The sequence below is a fragment of the Manis pentadactyla genome, chromosome 7 (assembly GCF_030020395.1).
Source record: "Manis pentadactyla isolate mManPen7 chromosome 7, mManPen7.hap1, whole genome shotgun sequence".
NCBI classification, from domain to species: Eukaryota; Metazoa; Chordata; class Mammalia; order Pholidota; family Manidae; genus Manis; species Manis pentadactyla.
Genome location: NC_080025.1, coordinates 134782579 through 134810347, shown reverse-complemented (window position 1 = coordinate 134810347; position 27769 = coordinate 134782579). Strand labels below are relative to the sequence as shown.

The 27769-nt window shown below is 42.3% G+C and overlaps 2 protein-coding genes across 4 annotated transcripts in view; both read left to right on the top strand.

Annotated features, from left to right (window-relative positions):
- Positions 1-554, top strand: part of ATP6V0A4 (ATPase H+ transporting V0 subunit a4) — a 78374-nt gene extending 77820 nt beyond the window's left edge. For all 3 annotated transcript variants that reach the window (XM_036905506.2, XM_036905507.2, XM_057504801.1), the window contains exon 21: positions 155-554. In XM_036905506.2, coding sequence (XP_036761401.2) covers positions 155-248 — 94 coding nt within the window. In that variant the 3' untranslated portion in view covers positions 249-554. The remainder of the gene's footprint in view (positions 1-154) is intronic.
- Positions 555-11976: 11422 nt separating this feature from the next.
- Positions 11977-27769, top strand: part of SVOPL (SVOP like) — a 48815-nt gene continuing 33022 nt past the window's right edge. Inside the window, exons 1-8 of the mRNA XM_036905509.2 lie at positions 11977-12135; positions 12301-12392; positions 15423-15521; positions 18748-18819; positions 20508-20632; positions 22802-22865; positions 24984-25109; positions 26736-26864. Coding sequence (XP_036761404.2) covers positions 12054-12135; positions 12301-12392; positions 15423-15521; positions 18748-18819; positions 20508-20632; positions 22802-22865; positions 24984-25109; positions 26736-26864 — 789 coding nt within the window. The 5' untranslated portion in view covers positions 11977-12053. The remainder of the gene's footprint in view (positions 12136-12300; positions 12393-15422; positions 15522-18747; positions 18820-20507; positions 20633-22801; positions 22866-24983; positions 25110-26735; positions 26865-27769) is intronic.

Here is a 27769-nt window from a genome sequence, read left to right as displayed (position 1 = left end):
GAACGGGGTTTACAAAAGCCTCAGAGGCTTTCTGGGGCGGCCTTCCTGGGCATGTCCTCCTGACTGTGCTTGATTTTACAAATGTTCGGCTGCTTACCTCCAGCTGCCGACCTCTAGCTTATGTGTTTAATCCCTTTTTTCTCACCCCCCCAAGGGTGGAGTTCCAGAACAAGTTCTACGTCGGGGCTGGTTACAAGTTCTGTCCATTCTCCTTTAAACACATCCTGGATGGGACCGCTGAGGAGTAGCTTCTGGATCAGTCTCTGTGCCAGTGAAACAAGTTCAGTCTCATGCTCAGCATCAACCTGTGCAAGGTGTCAGTGGGGTGATTGTTCTTGGCTGAATGGAGGCAGGAAGCCATGGATGATTTAGTTATAAGCCTTGGGATCTGATGTGATTTAACCGTATCGCAGAGGAACTATGCTGGCAAGGGATTCAACCTCACGTGGGGTCTTCATTGTCAAACACTAAAATGACTGAGAATTGTGGGGCACTGAACAGGTATTTCCTTGCAATATTTTAAGTATTATATTTAAGAAAATAAACTTCTGAGCCATTCACCTTTTCTTTAAGATGTCTTTATTTAAAGTTTTAGGCCAAAGCTAAACAATAGAGCTACACAAACTAATCGCAGAGAAGGATTATGTCTATTTCATTCCTTTACTTCCTGCTTCCTCAAACACCCTTTTTCCTTGTCTGAAGCTAAGCTCTACAAGATTAGGAACTTTCTCATGAATTTTCTCTCCAGGTGGAAAGAATGGGCATCTTCTCTGTTCTGCTGGCCGCAGTGTGGCTCTCTGCATTGTTAAATCTGTGGAATGAAGTAAGACGACATGACATTGTCAGTGATTCTGTTTACTCTCAATGAACATTATGCCAGAGTAACTGGAGAAGGAGATTTGAAGGCTTAGGCAGGTTGTGGAAAACAGCCCCCCAGCAAGGAGCCCACCAGGCGGTCTGCTCTGATACTCTGGGTCAGCAGGCCCCCAAAGCATGTCTTAGGCACCTGAATGGGCACCTCCTAAGAGCCAGGTGTAGAATAAGATTTGTTCCATCAACTGTTTAGTCTGAATGACTTTTATTCACATTAATTATAATATCTATGATAACTATACTGGTAGGATTTCATTAACATTATAATGCTTTATAATGTATGATGCACTTTCAGATAGTATCTAGTTCTTAATGGGATTCCAGAAGATTTGAATTCAAAATTGCCTTTTGGGTAGATAATGTTTTCACCTCCCATCTGTGCTTCTGTGCAGTGGGGTGGACTGGTGCTCATGCTCACACCCAAGGAAGCTTCCGTGTCACCTTCCACGTCAGTGTCGTGGCTTGTCCAGTACAATTTGAGGCACATTTAGATGCTCAACAAATATTCATTTAATGACTGATAATTAATAGTTAAAACAATGATAACTGAACTCAGATGATGTATCATTGAGTTCCAATGCTGACACTTTATCAGGTGTGCCCATGGGCAGGACATGGAGTTGTGCCACTCAGGGCCAAACCAGGGACAGTGATCCCCACCTCTCTGGGCCGTGGAAGGGGTCATGAAAAGCTGGGCATGGATGAGGTACTCAGTCAGTGACACTGATCAAAGGATAGACAGGCTAACTCAGTCTGAATGGTGGTTGTCGGTTCCTAAGTCCCCCATGCCTCCAGAGCACTGGGCACTTTCAAGGTTCTCAGCTCATTACTGCCCTTCTCAACGACTATCTAAAAATATGCTGATTAGATGGGTCACCAGCATTTTGCTCTTGAACTCTAAACAGTGATGTCTGCGAGAGAATGTTTGAAAGGGCAAAGCTCCCCTCTGTCCCTTCCCTAGACCCTTGCTCTTCCAGTAATCCCTCTGGCCTTCCCGAGAATCATCTACTGGTTTCTTCCGAGGTCTGCAGCCTCTTTCTGCCGCAATGAGAGATGTAATTTCCCCTTCAGAAATGGATCAGGTGAAAGGCTGCTGAAAAGGGGGTGTGACCTGGATGTCACTCATTCGTCCAGGATGCAAGGTTGTACTTTAAATACTCCTGCTCACAGAACTGGGCTGAAAGGGGAGGAGAAGACCTGCGGGACCGGCTTCTTGGGAAGGTAAGTCCAGAAGCCGTGAGAGGCCATCGGTGGTCCAGCTTCTGTGTGAGAGTCGGCTGCAGTAAGGGGGGAAATGAACCCCAAACTGGAAAGCTTTCTAAGGAATATTAGAGGTAAGAAATTTGATGGGCAACATGGATCTGGATGTATTTTTCCTGCTTTGGGAATTGGAGGGGAGGAGTTTGACCATTAATGCTTGACTGAAGGCAACTGGAGTCTGAAAACTTCACTCTTCTTACTGATGATGTGGCAAAACAAATTATATCAGACTCAGATGTTCAGTTTTAGAAAGACTTGCAGAGGTCCAGTTATTTCTGCCTAAAAAATTCAGTATAGCAGAATGTAATAGAATAAAATGTCCATCAGTCCTTTAGAATTTGTTTTAACGAAGCTTGAATTCCCATCTGAGCCTTTTGAGTTTCACAGTAAATCCCCAGTATGTCAGCTATTATCAGAGTTTTTTGGAAGGTAGGGCACGAGTTACTTTCCCATCATAGTTTCTAAGAAACTGTTGGTGAGGGACGTGAAGCATTTTTCCCCAGGTTATTCCCATTTTCTTGAATCGGCCTGACTGATTGTCCATCCTTGCCCTTCCCAGGTTGGAAGGAATTCAGACTGACTCAGGGAGCACAGCCCAGAAAATGCCAACCCAGCTGTCCCAACATTCTATTTCAGAGTTGAGATTACAAACTCTTATCTCAATAATGTACTTCATTATTCATCTCTGTGAAACGTTTTATCCTGTTTTTTTGGTGAAAACTTCTTTATGAAACTTTTCACTGAGACTCTAGAAGACACTAAGAGAATACTTCCATATCAGTCAACTGTGAGTCAGTGTGTGGGGGCCCTTTTAATGACGTGGCATGTAAGCCCCTCTGCAGTGCACAGATGTGAACACCCAACTCTGATAACCTCCTGCCATTACCTCTGTGCTCCCCACCCAGCATGCTCCCACCCAAAGAATCCTGTTCTTGAAAGCCTTGTATAACCTAACAGGGAAGGAATGAGAACTTTTTCTGATGTGAGTAACTGGTACATTTGTTTCTCCCATCCCTTGGCCACCTCCCGTGATGCTGGGAACCCACCCGGGCCTTGACTATCTAAGGGCTGGTGCTAAAAAGATTGATGTTATAATTGGTGACAACGAACACCGCAAGGTCAGCCCTGCTCCTCCAAGTGGAGTCAGGGTGAGTCACACTTCATTGCCCCTTTTTTTCTCTACCGCCCCCTCATTCCTGCACCAACTGCAGTTTGGAGGTTTTTCTTTCTGTAAAATATGCTGATTTTACAATAAAGCAATGTAGAAGATTACAGGCATGTTTCAGTGGAAATTATCCATTTCATTGTGCATTTTGTAAGATGAGGTGACCAGTTTGGATGGATGTTGGTGTTATTTATCTGGTTGGAGAGGTTTTGAGGTCTTTCCAATAGGGCTGTAGACTATTGGAAATGTTAAGGTTTCCTAACATCACTTAAGTTCATCCTTGAAATAAAATCAGTCTATTTCAGAAAATAAGTAACTTTTTTTCCATTTGGGTAGCTTTTCATTTGAGCCCAAAGTATTCTAATGTTAGTGGCTTCTTAATAATAAGTGCCTTTGGAGAGCGATACATTTGATCATTCTGAAGGCACTTAAAAATTTACCCTGAGTGTGTCTGTTTTGTGATTATGTTGACGTTTCAGACATTTAGTTGATCCCTTTATTCAGAGATGAGAGAAGTACTCCCACGAGTGCTTATGCTGCAGTGGGCCCTGTGCCATATGATACAGACATTACTCCATTGAACCCTCATACCGTGCTTGAGAGGAAGCTTATCAGTTACGAACTGCACACGACTGCCTGGTCCAAGGGCAGTGGCGCTTACAATTGATTGACCAACAGCCAGTTACAGATTTTCTTGTTCCTTCTCCACTCCTACTACTTCACTTGATAGCCTAAAAAAAAATTGTACACAACTGCAAGTAACAGACCAGAAATAGCAGCATCTTATGCAAAGAGAGCTTTATGTTTTTTTCCCATGTAAAAGACACCTAGAGGTAAGCAGTCCAAGGTTGTAGAAGAGGTCCCAGGCTTTTTCTAGTTTATGCTCTGCCAGACTTGCCCGAAGGTTCCATCTTTCCATCCTCCCATTTGTACCATGACCCAAGATGCCTGCTGACGTGCCAGCCATCATGTCTCTGATCCAGGGAGGAGGCAGGAGGAAGGGGGCAGGGGGGCAGGGAAGGGTTTTCTCCCCCAACCACCTCAGCTGCATCTTGGTGGCCAGTAAGCTGCAAGGGGAGAATTGTTTCTGGGAAGGCTGCCAGAGATTTCTCCCACAGGGGGCTAAGTATCATTTTTTTATTTCAGATGAGGAAACAGAGATAGAAGGAATGAAATCCAGAATTCAATGTCAGTCTCACCAGGGCTACTGATTTCCTTTTCTCCCTCCCTTCCTCCCTTCTTCCTCTTTGTTCTCCCTCCTTATCACCTCTTATCCCTCTTCCCTTCGTCCCTGCCCTTTCTTCCTTCTTTCTTTATGTTCATTAATTTAGTAGGTATAAAATAAGATTTTTTTATTATTGTAATGCCAGTAATTACAGAAGATGAACAACATTCCAGTTTTGTTTACAATTTATGTATCTTCTTATGATATATAATTAATCAGTTAGGATCTTAGTTTTTTCTTGTAATTTGTGGTTTATAACTACTACAGACATTTATGTGGTACCTGTATATGTGTGTGTGTGTGTTTGCAAATGGCTTTTCTTGTTCTTCTAATTTTTGAAAGTCTGAAATATAAAACTTACCATTGTATCAGTCTTAAAGTGAACAATTCAGTGGCACTGTACGATTTGTTTAGTTATGCAATGTTACGACCACCAGCACCATCAAACAGAGCCTTGTGTACCAGCCCCCCTGGCAGACTTCTGGCCGGTCAGCGATATGATTGTCTCCAGGTCAGATGCCCATCCGTCACCCAGTGGGTCATGGCCGGTGACGGAGGGCAGGTGGGGGCATAGGGCACAGGCCTGCCTAGGACAGTGGCCTAGCAAGCAGTGTGAGCACATGTCAGCTACACACTGGCTCATTTTTTTTCCAATAAATGAACAGCCTTTTTAAAAATTCAAACAATGCAGAGAAGTATAAAGAAAGAAAGGGAACAAAAGCCCTACATTCTACCTGCCATTGTAATTCTTTCCTCACCTTTTCCTCTTGGCCAGATCCTACTCGTCCTCCGGGTCTCAGATTAGGTTTGCCTGCAGAAGCCTCTCCCGGTCCCAGGACTCATTAGAGCAGGGCCTGCCCCTGTTGCCAGAGCAACTTCCGCTTAACCCTGGGACCACAAGGTTCCCACCGGGTATGTACCTTCCTTGCCCATGAGACTGTGCATTCTTTGGGGGCAGGGGCCCTTTTCATTATATTTTATTGTCTGACAGTGGTAGTGCTCTACAAATATTTGCTGAAAGACAAAACCGAGTTCCAGACATCTTTCCTGAAATCTCTATGTGGTTATGTATTGAAGTGAAATTTTAAAAGCTGGGATCCTCCTGCACATACATATACATTATGGATACACGTACACAGTATGCATACATATCGGAAAATGTTTTCAATACTAACCTTTTCACTTACGAGCTTTTGAATGGTGTTCTGTTATAGGAATATATTATAATTTGGCCATTTCTCTACTGGTGGGCATTTAGGTTGAACCCAATTCTTCTGGGTGAAAGAACAAGAGATGTTAAAACAATAGTGTGGTGACCGTCCCTATACGTATCTTTGTCCATTGCATTGACTATCTCATCAGAATGAATTCCAGGTGTGAAATTGCTTAATCAACATTCTTTCATCTTTGCCTAATGACCTTCTGGAAAGGTTGTAGCAATGTATCCCCCTACCAATAGTTTGAGTGCCTATTTCCCTTACACTGGGTATAATTAATATTTAAGATTTTTGAAAATCTGATAGAGGAAAATGATAACTCATTTTAATTTGAAGGTATGGTAACAAGTTAGGCTGAATGTAACTTCTCAGATTTATCAGCCACTGTGTTTATTCTTTTGTGTTGGTCCATCATATCTTGGCCTCTCCATTGTTCTCTTCCTTGTTACACATGTAGGTTTCAGATACTCTGGCTTTGTTTACATTATTTAATTTTACAATTTTTTAATTGAAGTAATAAGTGCATATGACACCAAATTAAATCATTGGATGAATTTATAACCAAAAGTATCTCCTGTCTGGACTTTCCCTATCCCCAGAGAAATTACTTTTGTTTTAGTTTCACTGGTTATCGATATAGTTAAAACAACATAGTTATACTTTATTTTTTCATTTATCAACTTAAGACAGTATCAATCCATCATTGCCTATGAAACATGAGGGTTTATTGTCATAATTGCCTCTTTGCCGTATTCTCCCACTATTTTGTAAATACCTGTTTCTTAAATCCAATAACAAATGTTTTTCATGTCATTAAATCTCTGCATAAATATAATTTTAAATGCTGGATATATCCTTAGTTTATATAATCATTCTCTCTTTACATTTAGGTTGTTTCCAATTTGTCATTGTTAAAGTAGACTTGGATAAACTTTTTTGCTTTCCATTTTTGGGATATTTCCTTGGGACAGATTCCTAGAACTGGAACTACTAGTTCAGATGATACTAGTTTTTAAAGCTTCTGATACATTGCCAAGTTGACACAAACTCTTTGAAAGGCATAGAATAATGGTTTTCAGGTGGGGGCTAGGTAGGCAATCATTGTATCAGGATCACCTAGAAAAATTTTGCAAGCCACACATGTCACTCTACACTACCTCCTACTTCAGGTTGAAAATCACTACTAAGGAAGGAACAATATGGGCTTTGGGGCAGTGGTGTGCTGGTAAATATTTAATAACAGGCTCTCAGAAAAATAAAGTGCCTTATTTTACAGTGTTCACCCAGTTTTCCTGGTGTAAATATTTCCACCATGGCTGGCTTTAAATGATCAATGTGATGTTATTGAATTCAGAATTGGGAAGAGACAGGCACAATCAGCTCTCATTGCTGGTGGGAACTGGCTCCAGCACACCACGGCACCCTTTCATGCCTGGCTTGCACACCATCGACTCCTTCATGCATGCGTGTATTTGTTCCCTTTCACTCACATCCCAAGTTCTCATTCCTTTACCCCATAGGTAGTCACTGTAATTGAGTTTTCATGTACCTATGTAAAACATAAAATGTATGGTTTGGGGGTATGTATTTTTATTTTGCATAAGTGGTGTTATGTCGGTTTTTCCTTACTCTTGGTTATTCTCTTATGTTATTTTTGGAATTGTAAATATTGGGCTTACAGCTCAGGTTCTGATGCTGATTCTGTAGGTGGGATGCCTGCCCCTGCCTCCATCTTTTCTCACAGTCTTCTACCTATCATCTTTGTTCCCCGGGATTTTATTGTCGCATTGTCACAGGGATTAACATTTCCATTCACTTCTGAAATTGCAATCAAGTTTATGTGTTTTATTCAAATATTGACTCTAAAGTTAAAAATGAATAAGGCTTTTTGTGTGATCGTGTAAAATATTGCTCACTCTAGGGCCAAGTGTTATATGCAGATTACATTTATTTCTCTAGAGGTCCGATGTCATGACCAAAAGGAATTCTCTTTTCTTTATCTCATCACATGCCTAAAAACATGTCACATTTTCGTTTTCTTCATATTATGGAAACAAAATAATATGAGTCTCCTCTTCAATCAAGAAAAACATGAAATCACAAATGGGAATCTCCCTTTCTGGAATCAGTTTTAATTCAAGAAAGCTATGAAGCAATTATCTTGGATCTCACACCTTTTGCCAGGCCCTCTGTGATGAATCACTTATCTTTGCTGATAAGAGAAGGGAAGAATGTAGGCTGCTTATGACCCAGGGAGCTACCTGATCCGGTTAAAACACACATATTAAAACTTGTTCTGCTCAATGGTAAGTGGAAGATTCCCTAGGTTTCTTGTCTTGCCACTTGATACAAAAAGAAGACTTGCTGAGGACTGTTTTATTACTGCTCTAAAACTTAAGTCATTATGACTGTTAAAATTGTAAAACATGTTTAGATTGTTATAAGAAGTCATAAAACTTCACTGGTAGAAGAGATTAAGTGTTGATTGAAGACTGAGCTTCCTGTTAAGCATTTTTGTTGTAACTGAACTTAAAATGAACTTGGATTAAAAAAAAATTATTCTCCCATCAGACTAAATTGTGTAATTCTCTAACCCTGTAAATGGCTAGAATCACTTTTGGTTTTTAAGTTTGTTGCCATGATTTGCATTGCTATGTTTTTTGGGGAAAAAAATTGATATAATTGACATACAATAAAATTCGCCATTTTAAAGTGTGTAATTCAGTGATTTTTAGTATAGTCACAAGGTTGTACAACCATCACCACTATCTAATTCTCACTGAATGGTCTTGTTTTCATATTGTGATTAAGTTAGATCTGTTACAAGGTTCATCTTCCATCTAGAAATGTGATATTCAGTCATTGCCAATTTTTGATGTACACTGAAGTACCTTTTGCAATCAAGAGATGATTTTTCTCCAGCTACTGTACTAAAAGTGTTAATTATCAGGTAAAGAACATCCCTCCAGAGTGTTTGGACAGTGTCTGGAAAGCAAGTAGTGGAGGTTCCAGAACAGTCTGCATCATTTTCAGGCTCTTTGATGGGCTGAGAGACCAATTATTGTTACTTTTTACACTCTGTAAAAATAAGAATTTTTTGTACTTTTCATAGTCTCCCTTGGGAAAGAGGATTTCACGAACTTATTTCTGAGCATTATTGATCTATCTCCCATATGGGGATATTTTTGTCTCTGACAGCATTTTAAGAAAACAAATAGGTATCTGCATTGCAGTAAAGTGTTTTTTGTGTGTCTCTTTGCTGTCCCCAACTAGATTAAAATCTCCTTAGGGCAGGAAACATGTCAGACCCTCCTTCGAAGCCTCCACAGGAGCCCACACAGATCAAGGCAGAGAGCTGGCACTTAGCAGACATTGATGACCTTGACGTACCGCTGCATATCTGCTCTGTGGCTATTTCTATGTTCTGGGAAAAGGAAACCTTTGAGTTTGGATTCTGCTACTTACTAGAGGTCTGACAATGGAAAAGTTATTTGAGAATCTCAGAACGTCGTGTTTTTTTTTGTTTGTTTTTGAGAGGGCATCTCTCATATTTATTGATCAAATGGTTGTTAACAGTTAACAACAATAAAATTCTGTACAGGGGACTCAATGCACAATCATTAATCCACCCCAAGCCTAATTCTCATCAGTCTCCGATCTTCTGAAGCACAACGAACAAGTTCTTACATGGTGAACAAATTCTTACATAGTGAATAAGTTCTTACATGGTGAACAGTGCAAGGGCAGTCATCACAGAAACTTTCGGTTTTGATCACGCATTATGAACTACAAACAATCAGGTCGGATATGAATATTTGTTTGATTTTTATACTTGATTTATATGTGAATCCCACATTTCTCCCTTATTATTATTATTATTATTTTTAATAAAATACTGAAGTGGTAGGTAGATGCAAGATAAAGGTAGAAAACATAGTTTAGTGCTGTAAGAGGGCAAATGTAGATGATGAGGTGTGTGCCTATAGGCTAAGTATTAATCCAAGCTAGACAAGGGCAACAAAACATCCACGGATGCAGATTTCTCTCAAAACGGGGGGTGAGGTTCTAAGCCTCACCTCTGTTGATCCCCGATTTCTCACCTGATGGCCCCCCTGCGACTGTGCCTGTCTTAGGTTGTTCCTCCCTTGAGGAATCTTACCCGTCTCTGGCTAACCAGTCATCTTCCGGGGTCATACAGGAAAATATAAAGTTGGTAAGTGAGAGAGAAGCCATATTGTTTGAAAAGGTTAGCTTTTTACTTCTTTACAGATTTATGCCCTGTGGGTTTTATGCCCAGCATTTGTCTTGAGGTATCAGAACCTCGTTTTTTTACTCTATTTTGAAAGATGTTGCACACCTCCAAAAGCAGATCCTCCTTCAATAATTTTCAACATATGGCCCTTCTTTTTTCATCTAGATCCATTTCTTATGCACCCTATTTCCACTCTACCATTGAATAATTTTCAAATGGAACCTGGACATCATATCATTTTCTCTCTAAATATTTTAGTATGTATCCCTAAAATACAAGGATTCTATTTTCTATCATAGCCATAATATCATTGTTACACCTAACGATGTCATTAGAAATTCCTTAATGTCATCAAACTTCCAAACTTGCATACGTTTCCCTGCTTTTTCCCCTCATCTCTTTCTCTTTTTTTTTTTTGTTTTTTTTTTACAGCTGGTTCATTTAAATAAGGATCCAAATAAGGTCAACTCATTTATTTGGCTGATTTGTCTCCTTTCTTTTAGTCTATTGATTATTTTGCCACTTGTTTATTGAAGAAGTTGGGTCATGTATCCTGTACAGCTTCCCACATTCTGGATTTTTCTTTTCACATCCACATGGTGTGGCCTAACATGTTACTCCATCCCCTGTGTCAGCTGGTAGAGCTAGAGGCTTGATCAGATTCAGGTTTGATTCTTTTTATGAAACTGCATCATGGGTGATGTTGTATACTTCCTTCCTATTGCATCTTGACAGGGGCCATGTGCCATCTGATTGTCTCAGTGACATTAGGATTTGTCACTGGGTTCAGGTGTGATCGGTCTTATCCATCTCTTAGTAAAGTTCTCCACTAGGCTTTCACCTAAGTTTTTCAGCTGTTGATGATTATTGCCTAGATCCATTATTTCACTGGGAGTTGCCAAATTATAATTTAATTCCATCCTTCTTTCTAAGTGTCCTGGCTGAAATTAAAGAATAGTTTTCTTTTACCAACTGTTTGGTTACCCTGAAGTACAGACAATTTGTGCAAGAAAGGCAAGATATTTACTAGTTTTCCTAATAATAATTTGTTTTTTTAGTATTCTGCAAAGTTATTTATGAGATTTTCATTTTAGTGTTACTATGAACAATGGATTTTAGTATCTTTGATGTGTTTCAATTCTTTGCTTTCATTATTCTTTTTTATGGTCAAAATTTCCCATTTTTTGCCAATGGAAATATTTTCAAGTTGAATCTTATAATTTTGTCATAACCCCAGCAGTTTTTTACATATTCCTTGCTATCTGGTACGACAAGATTTCCAGGTCCAACTCACACATTTCCTGGCCCAGACCCGGAATTAGCCATTTATCTATGGTGCCAGGGTTTCTTTAAGTGGGCAATAGGAAAAAACATCTAGACTCTAGGAGTGCACAGGGGTCGTTTTTCTAGGCTCTTCCAATAGATAGTTTTAGGAGATATACATATGAAATACACATAATGAATCCATATTGATATTTCCAATTCAAAATTAGGATTGTAAACTTTCTACATAACTTCTTTGATTTTTGTATCTTTTTTTTCTTACACTGAAAATCTTCGTTCCTAAAATATTGATATAATTGCTATTTGCTTTATCTTACAATATGTACTAGTATCCAAATAATGATACCAATATTACTACTAACAATGTAATTACTGAGAACAGATTAGGGTTGTTTCTGTTTATCCCACTAGGGATGTAGAGTTAAAATTCTGTCTTAAAGTCGTTTGAAAAAACTGATACTCAGCATTCTTTGTTTTTCTTTTCTTTTGATTTTTAGGATTAAGAATCCTTTTTAGGGCTAAAAAAGGGGGAATAAAAAGCAGTGCCCTGTGGGTTTCTGCCAAAATTAAATAAAAATAGCACATACCCAGTTGTCTCATTTGGTCATTTAACCCCTCCATGTCTAGCTTGTTCATATGAAAAGTGGTGATAAATTATATTGCCTACTTGACAGATTTTCTGTGAAGAGTGGAAAAGAACTTGGACTTTATTTCTTTCCTCTTCCCTCTTCTGCTTCCATCAGGGAAGTCGTGTGGGGAATTTGAACCATTCAGAAGATGGTGACCAAGAAGACAGAGCCAGTCACCATCATCAGCCTTCGGAAGCTGAGCCTGGGGGCCCCAGAACCACAGCCAAAAGGTAAGTGACTGTAGAAGTCTCTGACCCTCATGCTTAATTTTCCCCCCTATTTACTAGTTTGGGTGAGAATGGATTGTTTTTCCAACATCCTCCCGGGTGAGCTGTGATCTGCACACATTCCTGTTCCACAGAGGCGATTCCTTTCATTCTGCCTTTGCTTGTTAGAGTCAAAGACCTTCACCGTGGAAGATGCCGTGGAGACCATCGGATTCGGACGTTTCCACATTGCCCTGTTTCTGATCATGGGCAGCACTGGGGTGAGTGCCCCTTGGAGACTGTTTGAATCTCAGAAGGTGATTCATCATGAGACATGTAGAACCTTCCACGGACTTCCAGCTCTGGCGTGTCCATTCAGGGAGGGGTGTGAAAGGGAGCAGGAACCCTGTGAGGTGGATAACCTAAAAAATTATTTTCCATCAGCATTCTGGCAGGTGTTTGGTTTTGAGCAAATGAATATCTGTGTCTCTGTGTTCTGGGAATTCAACACTCATTTTTAAAAATGACTTAAATGGAGGTATGGGGAAGAGAGGTGACAACTATGGTATCATTCTAAGTAAAATTAGACACATGGTACTCAAACATTGTATGCATAAGAATTTCCTGGGACACCTGTTACAATTCCAGATTTCTAGATCATTTGGCCCTGCTGGAGGCTTGTTATTTACCATCTGCTATTTTGAGAAAAAGAGTGACAGCTCCGCCTGAGGGCTTTCACACCCAGTGGGGGTGCACTGGAAACCACAGGCTGCATCCTCCCTTTGTAGGTGGAGTGCGAACATGTGAAGAACTCATAGTATCAATTATTTTCCAATAAAATGTAATTTAATTTAAAAAGAAAAAGAACCCATGGCAAGATGCATCATGTGATAATGAGACAGAACGGAAAAGCAGAGACAGGGGGTCAACACAACGATGATTAGTTTAGGTGCAACATAAAGAGAACTAAGAGGGAGGCCAGTAAATAAATGCTAGAGAGCCCTGATCCTCACTGCTCAGCTAATGGTGGAAGAAGGGTGATTGATGTGAGCTGGAGGTAGCACGTGACAAGTTCTGGGGCATCTCTCAGAAGGCTTGTGCTCTCTGGAGGCAGTCTAGTATCCGAAGAGAGAGAGAAAAGACACACTAGTACTACTTGTACAATAACCAATAATGCAGTTTAGAACATTTCTTCATCTATGAGGTCTCACCAGGCTCCAAAGTTTTAAGACCCCATATTTCCATGGACAAGTAGATGTTAATGGGTAGGGTTTTCTTATATCTTTCTTCCACTTTTAACCAGACCATCTCCATTTCTGTTTTGCATATTTAGTTTCTAGCATGGTTTCATGTCTTGGTCCCCTTGGCTTAAGAAGTGTTAAACTCTCTGCATCTTTTGCCTTCAGATATGTTGGGAGCCCTGTCTTTTCTTCCATAACAACCATCTAGCAAGTAAAAAGTATCTGTAGAAAGCTTTTAACCTGCCCAAATCAATCAAACCACCCATATGAAGGAAGTACATCTCTATTAGTTATTATCTGTGTTAGAAAGATGGGGCCATTGTGCCCCCTTTCCAAAGGACAGTTATCACCTCTCTATAGGCAACCCAGATGTCCATCTCCATATCCACCTCCATGGAGATTGTATGTCTATTGCATATTTAAACTTGATGTGGTTGCAGAACGCCCCTGGTCTTCTTTAAGTGTTTAAAGGCTGCTTCAATTTTTCCCAGTAAGGAAGGGCTGTTTACCAGGCCTCCCCCTCCCTATCTCACACACAGAGGGAAAGAGAACCATTCATTTGGGTGTGGTAACCAAATCCCTCCTTGCTCGGCTGCTCTGTGAACCAGGATCTTCTCATGAGAACTGCTGTGTTGACGGTGATGAGCGCAGCCCCTCCTGGCCATGGCCTGCTCAGGCTCTTGAGGCATTGGCAGCAGTGGCTGGGTTTCAGGCCTTGTGTGCCCAGGACATACAGCAGAGCAACTTCAGGTTGTGACCAGGACTCTAAGCCCTGGTCTCCTCTAAGGCCTCTCATGAGGTCTTCTAAGACCTTTTTTATGCCAGCTGTTTCTCTATGCCTCCCTCCTAAGCTCCTTTCCCCTAAGGCTATTCTATCAGAGTGAGTGGAGCCTTATCTCCTCCTGAGACCCTTCAGAGGCATGGAGTTCTGATTAGTATTGACCCAACTGCTCTGTACTACTGAGGGAGGTGCGTTTAATAGCTTAAATATTTTTCTGAGGTCATCACGTTATCTCTTATTTATGATACTACTTTCTGGGCTAAAACATACTAGCTATCTGAACTCTAAACATGACTGTAATACTCTCTAAGGGGAGATAAGCCTTTTGGTATACTTTGCATTTCCACATCACTATACCTTTTTCAGTCCAGACCTTCAAGTCGTACAAATGCAAATAGTACTATAATAAATACCCCATACAAATATCCTATTGTTCTTAACAGAACATGTCTCAAACAAATACATCATTTCCCCTTTTCCCTCCTTTCATCCTAATTCCTGTCACTGATGTCATTGCTCATCCCTGCCTCCAGGCACAGCACCTCAGAATCATCTTTGACCCTTCCTTCTTTATCCTGGGTGAATTTCTATCATCTGTTTCTATTTATTCTTTCATTTCTTTTCTAGTATCGACCTCTTCCTTTCCCTGGGACATAAACTCACCCTGTAATGGATTATGAGATGTGGACAGAGGATGCTATTCAAACTTTTTATTGAGAGATTTAGTAGCATGTCTTATACTACATTTGATAAATAGGCATTCTTTCCTGGTGACGAAGTCATATTGTTTTGTACTTGTTACTTTGTATTTTCTAGTTGTCATGAACCTTGCCTCCCCAGCCCAGCTTCTTGAGATCAAGGACTAGTTCAAAAATCTTTTTGCAAAGGGTGCCCTGAGATCTCCACAGTGGCGAGTATAAACAACAAAGCTAGGGGGACGTGGACACTGGGGGTTAGCTAGGTTCACTCACTGGCTGGTTGATTGCCCCCCACCCCACAATACCTGCATAGTGTTACATTGCAAATGTATGGATTAGTCTCAACGTGAGTGAGCATGTGTCATGAATCTTTGGGGACACTCTCAAGTTGTTCAAACCATAAATGTTACGTCCATGAAAGGCAAAATTCTATACTTTATCCAACTAGCAGTGCAGAGAGGGTGCACAATAGGTGCTTCCTAAATGGGGGAGGGGAAGGAGGAAGTTAGGGTTGGAAAGATGATAGACTGGCAGACGTGGGGAGAGGTGATGAGAAGCTAGCACTTAGTATGGTGTTTCCCCTCCTTTAAGGTTGCCGAGGCCATGGAGATCATGTTAATAGCGGTTGTGTCTCCTGTCATCCGCTGTGAATGGCATCTGGAGAACTGGCAGGTGGCATTAGTGACCACGGTAAGTGCCTGCTATCTGTGCTTTGAATGAGCTGACCGAGACCCCAGGCCTTCTGCTCCCCTTCCCCCATCCCACAGGCCGAGAGCCAAAGCAGATTCACCGCTTGACGTGCGGGCTGCCACAGCTCATGGGTTTGCAAGCCCAAACTGCCATTGGAGGCTTTCTTTCCCTTTCTCTTTTCCCACAGAGAGCATAACCTTGGACTGCTTATTTTCCAGCCCCCAGCAAGAACCTGGAAGAGATAAATGTAAAGCAGAGAATGTGACCCTGAAGTCATGGGTTAATTGTAGTTTAAGTCAGACTGCGGTTTAGTTGGCCTAGGGTGATTTAAGTGATCACCGGGGCACCCTCACTGAATGGTACTGTGTCACACCTTCAGCTGAACTCAGAGACATTTATTAATAGTCTTACGAGTTGTACACTCACCAAGTTTCACTCCAGTGTGGAATTAGGAGTATTAGCCATCATTCTTTAAAAAGGTGTTTATTAAGTACCAGTTAGTTGCCAGAGGACCACGTGTGAGCACGTATCCCGGAGGCAGTCCAAGCAGTTCCATGTTGCTTAACTAGAAAGGGAGGGCGAGGCAATGGCGGGCAAGGCTGCAGAGATGGGCAGCCAGAAGCATCTCACTCTGTGGACTGTGGGTGGACCCCATGCTATAGACCCCAGGAGTCCACTGCACCCCAGCTTGGGCCAAAGTGCAGAGACCCTCCAAGCAAAAAACAGTGCACACGGATATACATGACAGCTTCTCAAATTACTGTTTTGTATAATAAAAATCAATTTTACCTCAACACATCGCTGACTTCACAGTCATTATGTAGTTCTCATTAAGTGGATATTAAAGTACACCTATCATGCAGAGCTCTGCTAAATCTGTTTTTTTTTTAATCTTAAAAGGGGCTCTTCATTCATAAAAATCTTAGAGGCCACACTGTGGATGACAGGGAGGTGTTGAGGGGCTCTAAGGAGGGACATGGTTAGTTTTCCAAGAACCCTGAGGAGAGAGGGTTGGAGGGTAGATAGGCTGTGGTGGTGGTGAAGTGGCAGGGGGCGTGGAGTGTGTGTTCTGGAAGGGCTGACGTGGTCACATCTGCCGAGCAGGTCAGAGAAACACAAGGTGAGGGGGCGGGGAGCCATCTGCTTAGGTATCAAAGCTGGTTTTCATGAAGGCAGGACTTGCTAGAGAGAGGCCCAGACTCGTTTGCAAAGAGGCAGCATTTCCCCATCTCCCAATCCAATCCATTCTCGGACATCCTGGCCTGAGCAGTTGTTAACTGAGAAAGCTTCAGAGCTATGAGTCAATCATGTCCCTACCGTTTTGTGAGTAAGAGTTAATGCTGAAGAAACAAAACCTCATGTGGTGCATAAATCAGAAACAGAAGAGTCATTTTTTATTGAACAATAAGTGCCTGCAGAAAACAGGAGACCCTCCAAGGGAAGGGATGGAGAGAGGGGAGAGAGAGAGAGGGAGAGAGACAGAGACAGAGGGAGAGATAATATCTCTGTGCCTCTATGTGTTTCCCCAACAGAACTGGAGCTCACAAGCTTTGAGGTTCACGTGGGCTTTGGTTCAAGGTTTGTGCTCCAGACAGGCTTAATAGGAAGCAACTCGGTCTGAGGAAAGTCATTTCTTTACACTGATTGGAGAGAACACAGCAAAGAAACATTTTGCACTTAGGGGGAAGAACAGAGTCAACTTGATATTTAATTTTATTTGACTATTTCTTTCATTAGTCAGCTAATTTAGTTTAATTCAGTTGCCATGTAGTCTATTAGCACAGTATCTCAATAAACAAAAGTATTTTCCTTTGAAAGAACTAGTTTCCTCCCTGTCCCAGACAGTCAGTTTGTCTGTTGTTGTCTTTTATTCAAGTCTGATTAAAAAGAAGAAAAAGTATTCACCTCTCCCTTCTTGGAGGGCATTTGATCATTTCTGATTCCATAATAGAAACTGCTAAATTTCAGAGGCACCCAATTGTGAGATTCACCAATTGATAGGATTTTTTCAAAAACTGAGTAGCTGACATAGGGTTGGCATTAAAAGATAGGTATTTGACAAGTAAGGCCATTAGAAGAAGAAGGGAAAGAGGCAGAAAACCTTGCCACTCATGGCCACCAGCTTTTCAAAAAGGGAAGAGCACATTAATACCAACAATCAGAAAATTATTTCAGAATAAAAAGAGCACTTCATATTAAATAACTCTAGAGTTATGCAGAATATATCACATTGTCCTTATTTTGTACTGTTTTGCCGAGGGCCAATTAGATTTCATTACAGTGCAGCATCTGTCCCAAGACTGAAATTTTGAACACACTGGCTCCCCCCTGCTGCCACCAAGTCCTCTAGGGAATAGTGCACAGAGGAAAAACATGGCTTTTGTCATTCAAGACGAGACATGACGGTTTGTTTTTTTTATAGTTCCCTGTGGAAGAAATGTGTTTGAGTCTTCCTTATGAAGAGTACAGAAGGGAGAGAAAAAAGGAGAAAGCAAAGCAGGGGGCAGAGAGAAACAGCTTTCTCATTGAAAAAGTGTTAGAAATGCATGCTGACGCCTTCCCTTTGATTCCTCTGGAAGCAGTCGGTCAGGGATCTTACCAGAAAGGAAAGCAAGTGGAGCTTGGAACAGCTCAAAGGAAGAAAACGGTACAGACATCAGATTACAGCTCAGGCTGAGTTAAAATGCTGGTATCATATGCAGGTTCTTGACTTTTTATCAAGGTAGGACAAGCCACTGTGAGAACAAATAAGGAGAAGGAGTAGGTTTATGTGACTTCGTAGAGTGTTTAGAAATGAATGATTGGTTTTGGTGTTTCACGTTTGTGTTTACATGTATACAGAAAAGAAGGCTGCTTCTAGAAGTCTCAACTTGTGTGTGGAATAAAGCAGAGCATGAATAAATATAGAGTTTTTAAAAAAAGGATTAAAATGGAAATTGACAATTACACATCAGGGTAGAGTGAGACCAGAGGGAAAACTTACCTGCTCCTTGCACCGCGTCCCCACCTGGGGCAGTGTCCCAGGTGTGGGGTCCGCCGAGGAGAGGCACAGGCCGCTGAGAGTCTGGCCGTGTTACCCGGGAGTCAGGGCAGAGCTGTATGAAAGCCCTTCACCCTCCACCGTTTCCAGGCTATTTTTAGTGAAGTTGGATGGAAGCTTAGTGCAGGAAGTTAGCATATTATAAAAACTCTGCTTAGAGGATAATTTCTTCTCACCCCACTCTAGATGGTGTTTTTCGGCTACATGGTATTCAGCATCCTTTTTGGCCTCCTGGCTGACAGATACGGCCGCTGGAAGGTAGGTTGGCCCTGCAGGAGGACTTGGAATTTTCTTCTGGGGCAGTGTCACCACTGCCTCTCTTCAGTGGACATTTCCCTGTCAATACCCCAGACAGGAAGTGTCCTCTGACATCACCTTCCTGAGTTCCAGGCATGTCTTCTTGCCTTCTCATCTTTTCCCAAAGTACCCAACCCAGTGCGCAGGAGTGGAGGTGATGGATAGTTGTGCATAGGTCAGATCAGAATGGGGGAATTTGCATGTAGAAACACAAACAGCTTCCCATTTTACCTTTGGTATAGCTTTGAAACAAAGCCACTTGCTTGAGGTCACACACTTACTGAGCTTCAACGTCAAGATATAAATCTGTCTCCTGATTACAAGCCCGGATCTGTCTGCTTTTCCTGTCCGGTGTCTGGTGGGGAAAGCCTCTCGGAGCATAAACACAGAGGAGAAGCCCAAAGGAATACATTCCTGGAATTGGCTGTATATGTTTTGAAATACACAAAGTAAATATCATAGACATTTATAACTGGATAATGAAAACACAAGTATCTCAAAAATTTTTAAGGACTACAGGCATTTTACAGAAGAAATACAAACAACCAAGAAACCTTAAAAAAACGTTCAATCAAGGAGTCATCAAAAGTGAAATTACATAGTAAGATATGTATTTTTTCTTTTTTTGTGTGCTTTTATTTTTATTTTTTTCCTTCTTAAAAAATTTTATTTTTTATTAAGGTATCATTGATATACACTTATGAAAGTTTCATAAGAAAAACAATGTGGTTATTTCATTCACCCTTATTATCGAGTCCCCCTCATACCCCATTGTATATTTTTTCTTATCATCCATTTCAAACATCAAATCCATAAGGAACTTTTCTTTTTCTTAGAGAAAACTGCAAGCATATGGACACCCTCACAGATTATTGGTATAGTTTTTCTGACCATCAGTCTGGCAGCATGAATCAAGAACCTTGAGAATATCGGTTCTAATCTGATCATTCATTCCAGAAATCTAGCCTACTCAGATCATCAAAGAGCCACAGAGATTTGTTCACAGACATTGTCTCAGCTAATTTTAATAGCCAAAGAATCTGAAGCCACCTCAGCGTTCAACAGCAGGGGAAGGACAATGCATTGTGGTACATGTATTACAGTGGGTCTTTCCACTGGAATGTTTTGCAGTCAATTAAAAATATGTTTTCTCCTACAAACAGGGAAAAATGGGGTAAAATCCTATCCCATTTACTCTGAGTTGGAGAATCAAGGAAGATTTAAATATTTAACTTTTGTTTTTCCTTCCATATCTTCTACTATGAACTTGTATTATTCTTATAATTAGAGAAAAAGCAAATACCTGAGGTGGTCTCCTTATACCCATTCCAGCACAATGCTTCACTTTGCTCCGTCCGGCCAGCCCTGTGAGCAGGGAGGGCAAGCTTTTGCATTCTGATCTACATGTCCAGGTTCCTGCCACCGGCTAGGGTGGACGCAGTTGGGCAGTTTTGAAGAATGGTCTGATCTTGGAGCGTCTGGGCTTTCGGACCGTAGAACAGCAGGGGGCGTAGCATTTGATGATCTTGAGAGATCAGAGAGCTCGCTGTAGATTAGTTCCTCAGCAAAGCAAACCTCAGAAGTTAAGTTTCCTCCCCGACCTTCCCCTGAGGGCAGACCCATTAATAGGTCTCTTTTTGTTGCTTCAGATTTTGTTCATCTCGTTCCTGTGGGGAGCCTACTTCTCCTTGCTGACCTCTTTCTCCCCCTCGTACATCTGGTTTGTCTTCCTGCGGACGATGGTGGGCTGTGGCGTGTCTGGCCATGCACAAGGGTAAAGACTTCCCCTAGAGCAGCCTTGAGAGAGAGAGATGTACATCCCCAGCTATTTACACACAGGCACACTGCGGATAATGGACCAATAGCGTCAATACATTGCAGACTTAAAGAGTTTGCTTCTGCTAATTATTTTTTAGCTTTTTTTTTTTTAAGTGATTGCTGCTTATTCTACTAGGAGCTGTTTGCTCATCAAAATGATGGTTCATGGTGAGGCTAGCCGAGTGCTAGACTGAGCACGTATCGACTTTTTTTGTCCAAGGCTGATTGCTATTTTTGAGATGAATAATATTTTGTTAGGCTAAATGCTAACAATAAATGCCATATGAGGTAGGTAACAAAAATATCTACCCAAACACAGCCTGTAATTGTTGGAATGGTTAAATTGAACATAAGCACCTTTAACATTTAGGAATAAGCATTTGAAAGTGCCATTGCCCTGTACGTTAAGACTGTGCTGAAGTGAATGTGCGAAGCAGGGTGGGATGGACTGGGAGATCTGCAGCTGCCTGTCTGTCTCCTGCCCTTGGGAAAGGGTGCAGCGTCTTAGGGTGCATGCATATGAAGGGTGTTGCACTGGATATTCAGCAACTTGGGGGCCTCCCTGAAGTTAACAGGTCCCCAGCCTCTTCTCTCCTGGGCAACCTGGAACAAGTCACCCTTAGAATATATTAGGAGATGTCAAAGCACCCTATTATTACCTTAATGTAAAAAGGAAAGAATTGTCCTTTCCTGGGGCATAAATTAAGCACCACTCTGAGCTTTGGAGCTCTAGAGGAGTAGAAGTTAGGGAGAATTTTTAAACATCCCTCAGGAAGCAGCCCAGTCAGTGTGTTAAAGACTCCAAACTGGCTAATAATTGTGACAAAGATGAGCAATTGGAAAACTAAGGGAACACCATTCCATTCATGCCTCCATTTACAAAATTAATATGTACTTAGTTAGAAATCTGTGCTTTGACTGGCAGCATTAGTTGGGGAAACTATTGCCTTCTCTTGGGTGTATTTTAATTCATGTTTCAGAAGAGGGAATCAAGCTTTGCAAAAAACATTTTGCCAACATTTCTCTCAGCAAAAGAAAAAAGCCTAGTATCCCATAAATGGTAGAAAGTTTAAAAATAACTTTGCGAAAAAAATGTAAACAGAGGAGTAGTTGTAAATTTATTTTTTACTGTTTTCTCATGTGGATTTTAGCTGTTAGCTAAATTATATTTTGGCATATAATTGTGTAGGAAGAACTCTCTTCTGTTTTCCTTTACCTACTAACACTCAATACTTCTGACAATCCTTCACTTCTGACGCCAAATGTGTGGGGGTTTTATACGCCAATTCTCCAACACCCTCTGGGTGTCCTACAATTCAGTTCTATTCTCACCCTCACTGGAGTGAGTGCGGACACTGCAAGACTGGCTCCCGCTTCAGATGCCAAGGACAAGTGGTAGGTCCCCAGGTAACCACAACTTCTGTCCAGCTTGCTACGGATTGGAAATTCCTGCAAACTCCTCCTTGCGGTCAATACTTTTCTAGAGGGGCTCATACAATCCAGGAAAACTGCTTACTTACTATTGCAGATTCATTAGAAGGGTATTTTAAAGGAAACATGAACAACCAGATGAAGAGATATACACAGGGCAAGGTCCAGAAGAGTCCGGAGAGCAGGAGCTACTGTCCCTGTGAGTTTGGGGTACACCACCCTCCCGAAACGTGGAGAGGTTCACCAGCCTGGAAGCTCTCCAAATCCCAGATGGCAGGGATTTTTATAGAGGCTTTGTCATGTAGGCATGACTGATTGTCAACTCATTTTCCAGCCCCTCTTCCTTCTCCAGAAGGCTGAAAGTTCCAGGATTCTAATCATGGCTTGGTCTTTGTAGAAACCAGCTCAGCTAGGAGTTCACCAAGAGCCACTTTATCAGCATAAACGATGCTTGCATCGGCCAGCAAACTCCAGGGGTTTTAGGAGCACTGTGTCAGGTATTGGGGTCAGATATTAGCAGTATTAGCAGGAACCGGGGGCTGAGGACAATATATGTATTTCTTATCATTTCACAGTGATGAACATCTATGTTTTTGAATTCTTTAACTCGGTGACAAAAGTTATGACTGTTAAAAAAAAGTTATTTGGTTTTATAGAAACAGAATTATTGAGTTTATCCCCTCTTTCTGTTTAGGCTAATCATAAAGACTGAATTTTTGCCTACAAAATATCGAGGCTTTATGCTTCCCTTGTCACAGGTAAGGTAAAATAGGGATTCTAGCCAGTCTTCTGATTGTATAGGGAATGATTGATGCACATGGTTTTTCTCCTGGCCAGTTGATTGTTCTTTGATTAGCACACTGCCTGTTACTTGGCATCAGTCAAAGAACTTCGGGCATGCCTGACCAGAGGTCCAATTCCTAGGTTTACTGAGCCAGAGCTTCTATCATCCAACAGTAGCATTTCAAACACATACCCCTTCCTCAGGAACCAGGAAACATCCAAATGACTGGTTTCAGTGGAATAACAGAAGCCCGGAATGCATGCGGGGTGAGCTCTCTCTCCCCAGGAGGTTCTCACTGGAGGGACACAGCAATACCCCTTGTAGGGCTCCCCTAGTCCCCTCCAGGAATCCTAGCATCTGCAAGGGCATGAGTGGCCCATGCCTGGGGAAACGTGCCCTAGTTACCTCCTCCTAGCTGAGCTATATCCAGGTGAGAATATTGGGATGCTCCTAAGCCCTCCTCGGGCCCCTGCTGGCCAGTGATCAGAGGTTTTGTATCCAGACACTACATCAATCTAGACACCCTTGTACCTTCTTTGATACCATCATTATCTAAAAGCCCTGACCTTCAGGGGACCCAGAAAAGATGATCCTTCCCTGTGAAGTGTTCTATATTTGGCAATAAGCAAGGCCGCAAGAGAATATCTTTAAATTAATTTTTAATTCTTCTTATACTAAATTTAGGCAACAAAAGAATTAGAAAGAACCAACAAACACTGAATGCTATGTGCCTCCCAGCTTTCTCCTGATCTTTGTTAAGATGGATGCACATACTTTTAATACTTAGCATTTGGATTTTACACTTAGCATTATTTAACGGGCATGGTCCTGCTGCAAGATTCTCTGTGACTATTTTCTCTTCCATCTGCCACTCAGTCCTTGGCATGCTTCCTGGTTATGTCTTCCCCTTGCTAGTCTCATTTTCCAGGTCTCCTAAGGCCACCTAATTTACTCCAAAGGCTTTAGCTACCTATATGTATATGACCCCCCAAATTCTTTATCTACAACCAAGAGCACCTCCTTGAACTTCAGACACAGGTGGCCAGTAGACCATCTAATAGTCACTCAACTATCCTACAGGCTCCTCAAATACAACATGTATAGCCCTTATCTCTTTATCTTCCTCTGAAACCTCCTATTTCCATGTTTCCAGTCTCAGTTAATAGCAAACATTGGCCCTTTAGTCATCTGAGCCACAATCTCAGCCATCCCCCATGTAATCAGTCACCAAGCCCTTACTGATTCATCCTTTAATAACGGACCCTTAGCCTCCAAGATGTGCACCAAATCCATCAGTTTTTATACATCTTTTTTTTTGGTCATTTCACTGCTAAAATCCTTCTCAGGGCCACACCACCTGTTACCTGGTCCACTGCAATGGCTCATCACGGGCCTTCTTATTCATTGCCTCTTCAGAGAGGTTGTCCTTGATCACTCAAGTCCCTCTCCATCACCGCCCTTAGCACTTTCTCAAATCTTTTTTGTTTTGTAATGGAATTTTTCATGATGAAATAATCACCCCAAAGGGTCTTTTATTATATTGTCTTCTCTACAACTCTGTGAAGTGGGATTAAGTTGCCATTTACCCTCGATTTTCCAATGGGGAAATAATGCTCAGCCCAACACTTGGAATTACTCTAAATCCCAACTCATGGGTCCTGTCTGCCACTGCCTACCTTGTTATTTGTTGATATAAAATGATCTCCAAGATACATTTTCATTATAAAAAGCAAAGTGTAGACCAATATTTATACTATGGTACCACTTATAAAAAAAGAGTGAATGTATTATTTATTCAAGGGAAGAAAATGTCGGTGCCTTGGGTCCCAGATGTTTAAAACCTCGGTGACATCACCGACCCCATCTAGCTGAGTCTTCCGCTTGCGGATAAGCAAACTGAGCCGCAGAGAAGGAAAGTGGTTTCCCCACTTCACGCAGGCCCTGGAGGTAGTACTGCAGGGTGGAATCTGAACCTGGCACCTTGATCAAAGGCTCTCCCACCTCACCCTCTTATGCTGGGCAGACAGGCTCCCGGGAAAGGAAATGTCAAGCACATTTGTGAGGAATTCTCATCTTCCATCTCTCTCCGCAGGTTTTCTGGCTGGCTGGTTCTCTGCTCATCATCGGCCTGGCCTCCGTGGTCATTCCCACCGTCGGGTGGCGATGGCTCATCCGCATCGCCTCCATCCCTGGCATCATCCTCATCCTGGCCTTCAAGGTGAGGATGCTCATGCGGCTCCGTCTCGTCCTCCCCTCTAGCTGACCCTTCTGCCCCACAAATGATATTCCTCTAAATATTTAAGAATCTAGCCCAACCAAGTTTCCCTCCTCTACACTGAACAATGCCATAATCTTCAACTCTCTCATGACACCATTTTTTCTGGAGAAGCCCAGCTGGTCAGTGTCTTCTCTGGATCACCCATTGCCCAGAATCACACAGAGGCCCCCAGGGGCTCTGGATACAGTGGCTCGGTGGTTCTGTTTCTTCCTGGGAGCAGGCTGTTTGCCTCTGTGATGTAGTCTAAGGGTGTGTTGCTTCTTAGCCAGCTTCGTCTCCCAGGTGCGTGCTGTTGGGCTTCAGATCTGTTCTACATGAGTCGTTTCCAAGCCTAGACACCTAATTGGGTTGCTGATATGTTTTCGTAAATAAAATGTAGGACTCTACTTTCAAACATTCAGATTTCCTCTTCGGGTGTCCCACCTTACCGAGGTTTGCCTCTAAGTAAGCGTGGTCTGCTGGCTCTGGACTTGGGCTGTCCACACCAGAGTCCTGGCTCCACCACCTGGGGCAAGTCATCCCACCCCTTTGTGCCTAATGAAGAGTGTGTATCATTGGACTTTTGAGAGGATTAAACAAGATAATGTGTAAAATTCCCTTCATGTAGTTCCTGCAATGTGAACGGTGTTCAATGTGTTAGCTATGAAGTTGTGTTACTACTTTTTAAAAATTATTTGAATCTAGATCTTGTCATTTAATTCATCACATTCATATTGAGTACATACCAGGCTCAGCACTAGGTTCCAAGGCTAAAAAGATGCATAAGACACAACGCATTGCCTCAAGGAGCTCCAGCCAGTCAGCGAGGGCTCCACAGGAATGCAAAAGCCGTAGTTCTAACTGGACTTGGGAGGTGCTTAACAGCTGACATTCTGTGGCGGCCCTGAGGAGAGAGGATCTATTCTGGTGGGGTGGTGCTGTTGAATTTGGACCCGTGGGATGGAACAGACTGCCTCAGGATGGCCAGAGAGCATGGAAAGGTGCTTTTCTGAGAAAGAGCCAATTCACCTTCGGTCAGTGTGAGACCCAAGGGAAGGGCGCAGTCCCAGTGGATTCTCACGGTCCCAGCTTCCATGGAGGCCTGTATTGTTTTCCGAGTATGGTGCTCAAAATAGTCATCAGTCAGCGGGCTGAGCACTGGACAGTCAGGACTGTTCCCCACCTCGTGGGTGCTAGAGGCCCCTGCTCTTGTTCCCTTTAGGTTGTTGAATTGTGGGGAGACACTGGGGTTTCTGGGGTGACAGAACAGTGGAGAGGCCTTGGGTGCCCTGCGGTGGCAGCTATTTGCCAATTGGATGTAAGGATTTTGCTGTGTTAACCAGTTGGTTGGGATGAACTGGTGCAAAGCTCAGAATCAACCCGCTGTCATCCAAGATGGGACTATAATCAGGCGAACACGACCCTTTTTGTTCCAAATCCATTTGAAATGCAAGGGATGCCTGCTGTATTTTGTGCCTTTGGGACACACCTCGGGAAACCGGGACATTTGGTGTATGGGGCAACGAGAGTCACACCCCTGGGGGGCACAGCAGTTGCAACTCTGATGGTCTTTGTCATCTGTGCTAGTTTATTCCTGAATCTGCTCGCTTCAACGTCTCCACCGGGAACACTCAGGCTGCCCTGGCCACGCTGGAGCGCATCGCCAAAATGAACCGCTCCGTCCTGCCAGAGGGGAGGCTGGTGGAGCCCATCCTGGTGAGTTCCTGGCCGGGGAGGTCCCCCGACCAAGGGCCGAGAGGACTGGAGGGAAGGGGACTTAGCTCTCTAGCCCCGCCCCTGGAGGGACTAGAGGAACCTGAGCAGAGTGAACGGGGGCTAAATCCAGCTCCACCGCGAGCCGGTGGCCCTGGGTGTTACCGACCTTCACTTTCCTCATCAATGAAAAGGGAACAACCCCTAGCTTGCAGCACTAGTTGCGTGATTTGGCATCATTGTTTAGAGGTGAGAGATGGTTTTATAATTTTATTTTCTTGTGCTGGTCTTGTCTTATTTTGATATCAAACTTATAAACCTCATTGCATGATTTTTTTTTTTTTGAGAGGGCATCTGTCGTATTTATTGATCAAATGGTTGTTAACAACAATAAAATTCTGTATAGGGGCCTCAATGCACAATCATTAATCAACCCCAAGCCTAATTCTCAACAGTCTCCAATCTTCTGAAGCATAACGAACAAGTTCTTACATGGTGAACAGTGCAAGGGCAGTCATATCACAGAAACTTTCGGTTTTGATCACGCATCATGAACTATAAACAATCAAGTCAGATATGATTATTCATTTGATTTTTATACTTGATTTATATGTGAATCCCACATTTCTCCCTTTTTTTTAAAAATAAAATGCGGAAGTGGTAGGTAGATGCAAGATAAAGGTAGAAAACATAATTTAGTGCTGTAAGAGGGCAAATGTAGATGATCAGGTGTGTGCCTATAGACTAAGTATTAATCCAAGCTAGACAAGGGCAACAAAACATCCACGGATGCAGAAGATTTCTATCAAAACAGGTGGGGGGTGAGGTTCTAAGCCTCACCTCTGTTGATCCCCAATTTCTCACCTGATGGCCCCCCTGCGACTGTGCCTGTCTTAGGTTGTTCCTCC